Genomic DNA, 7141 nt, shown 5'->3' with positions numbered 1-7141 from the left:
AACACTTGTAACATCTCCTTGTCCAACTCGTTCTGAGACTGTTGTCTGATGCTGTCTGTTTGCTGCTGCTGCTGCTGCTGGTGCTGCTTTATTAAGTCCAACTGGTGTTGGGGTACCAAAAACATCTTTTGCACATGTTCCATTTTCACCTGTTTGCTATCAGACTGGTTATGAAAGGGATTGCAGCCCCTAATAGCGGCAGTAAAAACCCTCCAGATTGGTTGATTGTCTTTCTCTTTTTCAAAGTTTTTATTTTTTTGTCTGCAATCAGTCTGATTATTGATTTTTTCTTTTTCAGCTGTTTGTACTGCTGATTGGTCAGTGGTATGTTACCATGCAATACATTAAAGGCTATCTCACACAGCGCATTGATAAAATCTAAGTTTGAATTACTAATAATAACTCTGCGTAGAGTAGGAGGAGCCCTGTATATCATCTCCAACAGAGACAGATTCCTCCGCATGCGTGATGACATCCTTTCACCTCTTTGCTGATTTTTGTTTTGGAATGTAAACAACCGGACGCTCTGATAGTAAATTTGTTCTGAGTCTTAAATAGTCCGGGGTCTTAGCTTTATAGTCTATTAAAAGATACCCGTATGTTGTGGATGTGGCATCATTAAACGCTTCTATAAAATATTTAGTATTACCCGGAAACATTTGCCTACCTAAAAGCATAACCTGATATTTATCTCTCGGATTTTTAAACAATATTAGATAGTTAGTGTTCAAGGAAATGGTTCTACTGGATTTTCCTTGAATAAACAAATTCTGAACTAGATATATACAACTCAAATTCCTATGATGCACATACTTTGTGAACACATTTTGAACTTCTAAATTGTTAGCTGCATCGTTCATTACATCGTCTATAATTAACAAATTGTTCTTTTCTGCAGGAAGAAGGGTGTCATCAGCAAGAGATTCGGGTATACCGTTAACAAAGTTTATGCCTCTTATCTTAAGAAGCTGGTCATATAATGGCTGCCAGCATGAGTATATATATACAATATTGTCAATGCTGCATGATATAATCCGGGAAGAATTTTCAATTATGCTTTTAACAAAAAAAGTCTTGCCGCAGTTACTGGGACCGCTGACCACCATACTGAACGGGTGCTGCAACCGGGCGTCAAACCCCTGTTCTAATTTAAAATCCATAAGGTACGGTTGTATAGTCTGGGAGCACACGGCGCTTATTGTAAACAACTTTAACTTTTTTCACAATGGTTTTATTCTTCAAATGAAGCTTCTTTTTATCGCGTCTGATGCTATCAGACACGGCAACTAGGTGTGCGTCTGATGTCTGATTGGTTACAAACTTGTGGACTAAACCTTTCAAGGATTCATGGGTGACAACTTTTGAGTTTAGTGCGTTCAGTGTCACGCCTTTACATTTGACCTGGGTCTTGCCCAACGATGTGTGATACGCGTAGCATTTTGGCCCACCGGAAACAAATTCCGCTATGTAATCCTCCACACCACCCTCTCCACAGTCTAATTCGCTTGTGAGATCCCCCAGAAACGGACCTAGAGGAGGCATCCACTCGCCAGGGCGTGCCGTGAAAATGACACTGTCCGTGTCACAATACAGCACGCGCTGCTGCAAGTTGTCTAGCAAATCATACAGCATGAGTCTGGCGTGTGCAGTGGTCATGGCCCCGACAAAAACATTAACGTCCTTAACACGGGAAGCTCTACCATCAGCATGCCGCCACTGCACCATTGCGACGTCGTCAGAGATGAAACAAAACTGACGCACGTCGTACTGGTCGCTAAACATTAGCTGGCTAAATCTGGAAGGGTCTGTAATGAGCTCAGATGATGCCATATTTGACCTCATGCTGAAACGACCCCATAACGAGTTTAGCAACAGCTTGTTACAGTTACGAACAGCTTTATTTACACAAATCTTGGATGGGTCTAACATTATTCCCTCCTTCTCATAATACTCGTCTATGTACTTCTTCTGTTCGTCAGGTGTCTTGACGTGTTCAGGATACCCCGAGGCCTCCTGTTTGAGTTTTAGGAAGGCTTTCACATAGTCTTTAAACAATGTGTCGGTCTTATTGGGGAAATGCCACACCTCAACAATAGCAAGAACCTTGTATCCCTTCTCAACAGCTTTTTCAAGCTCAAATGAGACCCAAGTGCCTTTCAATACCCGCTCACTGTCCCTGTGCCCACATGCAGTATGCTGGTTTTGGTCTTCAGCACACATGCTGCAGAGTGGAAACATCAGTTTTCCGTGGCACCTGTAGGGAAGGACGGGGTGAAAAAGACCCTTAGGGGGGAGCACTGTGCATTTAACAAAGCCGAAATAATTTTCTAGCTTGTCAAAGTTGGTGTAAATGACTTGAGGGTGTCCTACAGGATAGTCTTTTTTAGACTGCACTGTGGGATAGAGACTGGTGAAGTCGTAGTAAAATATTTTTTCATCACAACCAGTCTTGTGGTACAGCTTTATAGCATTTGTGCGACCTCCAAAAAGAGCGTCTCGGGGATTCATGCGTTCTGGCTTTCTGTATGTGTGCATGAAAGCCACAACTGTAGGGTCTGTCTGCTTCAAGCCAGCCCATTCACATTCCCACATCACTATTACGCTCACACTGTGTTGTGATCTCAGTGCATCAACTTTGTCACAAAACATGCGATGCAGCAGTCCATAGGATGCTTTGCTGACAGGATTAACTTCGCTCTCGGGGTAACATTTAACACAGCCGTGGTGAAAACATCCTGCAAATTCATAAGCTGTATTACTTGTGGGGTCAAAACCGTCCACAAAATACGGTCCAACCCTCTGTTCGCCTCCTCTGAGAGCATGTTTTACCACTTTGTTGGTGGTATGGGACACGTATTGAAGCCATTCGATAGAGACGTTAGAAAACGTCTTATTCTGCTCAACGTATGCCCCGTCATACGTGAGAGCGAGCGTGTCTCTAGGCAGAAACAGCGTTTTATACACACCCATACTAAATGCAGCCAAGGTGGTATACATGAATGGATCAACTTGTGTACAACCCAGTAACGTGTCACGATAAATGCTGCATGCTTTACGCAGGACATCAACATCGTTAACACAGTAACGCCTGAGTTCAGCCTGAAAATCAAAGGGATTCTGTGAGGCAACCTGGTACCATTCCATGAATCGCACCTTATCGCTTTCAGACATGTACTCATAGCCGTAGAAGGAGGGGTCTGGGTACGGGCCCACATAATGCTCATTATCCCTCGTATTAAACCTGTGTGGGAAATGGCCCTTCTGCAGGTCTTGAAAACCTAAAGCAGAGGGTATTTTGGCAAGGCCCATGGGCAAAAAGCTGAACGAATCAATCCATCGCTGGTCATAGTCCCTGTCATACATCAAAATCACACGGCTGCCGCTCATTATGACACTAGGTGTTATGCACTGTCTGACAAAGTACTCGAGGAGTATGTAGTTGTCAAAGCCAGATGCATTATGTGCTATGAAAGTGTACCCACGAAACCTTGGGCGTCTGTAATGTTGCACAAACGCCTCCACACACTTTAATGTGTTAAATGTGAACTTATTGCCCTTCAGATCAGACGCACACACAAAGTTAGCCTCGTGTTTACCGTTGTGGTACCTAGTCTCGAAATCATATAAAATGTATTTATCGGTAGGCTTCTGTTTTTCAACAGGCTGTATGAAACACTGATGGTCGGAGTCTCCGGTTAATTTAGGCTCGCGGCAGTGCTCGCATCTAGGCTGGGCACATCTGTGTGGCGATTTCTTGGATTCTTTATATGTGGTGCCACAGTGCATGCAATGTTTCATATTATCACAGGGGATCATGTTGTGTTTTAATTCTGGTAATTTGTGTTGCTGGTAACAGTGTTGTGATTTGCAGATGCGGTTACAGTCGCTGCATTTCACTGTGGGACCCCTGTGGTGTTGACAGAGTGTATAACATGTGTTACATCTATGTTTACAGGAATGATGTAATGGTGAATTATATGTACTGTAACAGAAATTACACACATAGGATGCACCAAGAAAAGCGGTTGGGTTTAAAATCATGTGGTAATGTTGATTATGGAGATACATCATCAACGTGTTTGTGTTTGGCTCTTCATGTGTGAAAAAACATTCCAGGCGTTTACGCCCTTCTGTGTGGTAATAGATTACAATCTTAATGTTGAAGTGCTTCTCAAATTTACTGACATCTGTGAATGATACTTGCTGCTTGTCGCATAGACCTACTTCAGCATGCATCCGTTTAGCTGTAGCGAGTTTTTCTAGCTCAGAGGCTGATGAGTTTAATGAATGTGCTATACATAGGGAGAAGCACAAATTGTTGTGTGTGTTGTTTGGTGTGTATAAATGTCTGCCTTTCTTTGAGAGAATCTCATCATAAGGGATTTGTGCCAGTCTTAAGCGAGCCCCACCACTACTGTTCTGAGCTACCGTGACAATAAACTCTAATTCATCATCACCGATAGATTCATCATTACTCTGCATAACTTGTGCAATTCGATCGAGAAACAGCTCTGGATCATACCGATCATCAGCGTTTAAAACAGCCTGAACATCTGAAGCCAGCGAGGGGCCACGCAGGACTACGTTTAGAACGCTGCCCTGTTGAGATCCAGCCACAGCTCGGTCTACCACATTGGCTAAGCACTCGCGCACTCGCGCAGGTACTTGTTCTGGATGATCAAGACTTATACCCCTAAAATCAAGGCGCTCACGCAATTCGCGAGCATTAAAATTAGGTATCTCTCTAATGTGTGGCTGGGAGCGCCTGCCAGATCCAGATTGCACAACGGGCTCAATCACGATAGTATCACTTTGTGAGAAATTTACAATGACTGAGGGGGTGTGTGGTGTTGCAGCGGTGCCCGGACACGCATGTGCGTCTGTAGTACTAGTAGAAGCGGTAACAGACTCAATAACAGCAGCAGCAGCAGCAGCAATACGGTTAGCATCAGTAACAACAGTGGTCCGAGCATCACCTGATGTACTACCACTATTATTAACAACAACAATAGACCCATCAGCAATAGCAGGCGTAGGAACAGTCTGACGAGGATGTGTATCAGATGAGGCTGATGCAGGCACACTATTAAGTCTAGCTATAAAATTGTCTAATTTGTTATCTGTTTCTTCAGCCCACTGCATAAAAGCCTCTAAGTCAAAACATCTAACAGGACTGGAGGTTCCGTTATTATGTTTAAATAATTTATTTGGAGGGTCCATGGTCTGGATTTTAAAAGTCAGGGACTTGAAATTTTGCTGCAGATGATGTCTAATGTACTACACACTTTTTTTATGAATTTGATAAACTGTTGGTTTTGTATCTGTGCTTCTTGGTGGTATTGATTGAGTCTAGCTTCAATCAAACATAATTTATCAACTAATGAAGCTATATGACTCTGTTCAACAGGTTGAGCGTCTGAAACCTTCATGTAAGCATCATACGCCGCTGATATTTGAGAGTCTGTTATACCGTCGTCTTCAAAATCTACGTGTGAATCAATGCTATTTCTGACACATTCTGGTGGGGTGGGTATATGAACAAGATCGAAATCTGATATACTGTATTCAAAAACATCAGAGAAATCACGAGGCAAGCACTCACTCGGGGGTGTTGCAGGACCGCTGATGAAGATCGCTTCTGATTCTCCACTGTTGCACAAAGGTCCAGGTTTTTGTTGTTCTGGGAGGTCGATACTGCTTAAACATTCCAAAAACGTCTGGAGTACGGTGTCCTGATCATTATGTGGAGGGGTACTGTGCTGCAGTCTGTGAAGATAGATATGTGTTAAAACATTTATACAAGCACCCATTTCAAACAGAATAAGCGTGTCTCCCTCTCTATCTCTTTTTATCTAATTTATATATATATACCTTGTAGTGTGCGTTATTCCTGACGGCCCTGGTTCTCCGCACATAAGGTTCTCTGGCGTGGCTCTGTATGTGTAAAACGGTCGGTTTTAGAACATTTGGAATTGTTTAAACCCATTTGCTGTTTTTTAAATACACAATTATACACCCCGTTGTATACATACCTTTTGTAAGGATTGGCTCTGTGGTCGCGGTGTCTGAATGTTTTCCTGCTCAGTTTGTTAACCCTGGAACAAATCAAAGAAAAACTCTGTTATTATATAATTTAAAACAATCGCAACCTTAAAACATACATACGATTAAAAATCGCGTAATTCTGTACACACCTTGTGCCTGTTAGAGATGTTGTTCCATCTTTAAAATCCCCCGTTTCTAAAGAAAAGGGTGCTGTGCCGTTCTCCCGAACTCCTGAAAATTAAGCTTTTGTTTTAGGAAAAAGATAGTTTGAATATCCTATAATATGTTAACATAACACTTTTAAAAATACAATAATAGGTTTTGTTTTACTTACCGCTTAAGATGTCCATGTTATAAAGAACGATGATAGTTTTGATGGTCTCAAAGAAAGTAATGTTGTCGCGACGAATGGTGAGTTCACCCTGAGCTTCGCATAGGTCTCGGTTAAATACCTTCTCCAGGAACAATGCCAGTACACAACTGCTTCACACCTTAAGTTCACACTCCCATGATACTTCCCAGAGTTCTCGAAGAGACAAAAGACACCTAGTCTGGAGGTCCTGTTTCCCACCATCAACCTTACTACACCCCACCCTCCCCCCTACCATTTGTCTAGACAGGTTTGCCTTAGTTCATCATTGCGAAATCCCGATTTTTAAATAAAATGATCGCATCAACCCTGGAAAGAAAACTAGTTAAATTAAATAAAACGCTTGTGAACATGCCGACATTACCCATTCGGAAGAAATTCCCACTTGTGCCGTTTTCAAAATAAATTGCATGTATCGCAGCAAGCTGAGATATTGTCAGGTTTATAAAATTAGTCTAGCCTCAGTACACAACTGCTTCACACCTTAAGGTTCACACTCCCCAAGCTACTTCCCAGAGTTCTCGAAGAGACAAAAGACACCTAGTCTGGAGGTCCTGTTTCCCACCATCAACCTTACTACACCCCACCCCCTACCATTTGTCTAGACAGGTTTGCCTTAGTTCAACATTGCGAAATCCCGATTTTTAAATAAAATGATCGCATCAACCCTGGAAAGAAAACTAGTTAAATTAAATAAAACGCTTGTGAACATGCCGACATTACCCA

General features: G+C 42.4%; 1 protein-coding gene across 2 annotated transcripts; it reads right to left on the bottom strand.

The window, feature by feature from the left end:
• Positions 1-657: 657 nt before the first annotated feature.
• LOC146500842 (uncharacterized) lies at positions 658-6620 on the bottom strand. 2 transcript variants are annotated; one of them, XM_085136577.1, is made up of 4 exons: positions 6195-6620; positions 6033-6095; positions 5872-5934; positions 658-5766 (listed from the first exon to the last, which is right to left on the bottom strand). In XM_085136577.1, exon 4 carries the CDS (start codon positions 5218-5220, stop codon positions 1150-1152), a length of 4071 nt encoding a protein of 1356 aa, XP_084992703.1. In that variant the 5' UTR covers positions 5221-5766; positions 5872-5934; positions 6033-6095; positions 6195-6620; the 3' UTR covers positions 658-1149. The 2 variants fall into 2 exon arrangements, with proteins under 2 accessions (XP_084992703.1, XP_084992704.1); XM_085136578.1 differs by lacking the exons at positions 6033-6095; positions 6195-6620 and having other exon boundaries at positions 5872-6003.
• Positions 6621-7141: the final 521 nt, after the last annotated feature.

Source organism: Neolamprologus multifasciatus, chromosome 16, assembly GCF_963576455.1.
Source record: "Neolamprologus multifasciatus chromosome 16, fNeoMul1.2, whole genome shotgun sequence".
NCBI lineage: Eukaryota > Metazoa > Chordata > Actinopteri > Cichliformes > Cichlidae > Neolamprologus > Neolamprologus multifasciatus.
This window is presented reverse-complemented; position numbering and strand designations above follow the sequence as displayed.

Bases quoted from the DNA above. Each gene is read 5' to 3' on its own strand.
- LOC146500842 (XM_085136577.1), bottom strand. From the start codon at position 5,220: ATGGACCCTCCAAATAAATTATTTAAACATAATAACGGAACCTCCAGT.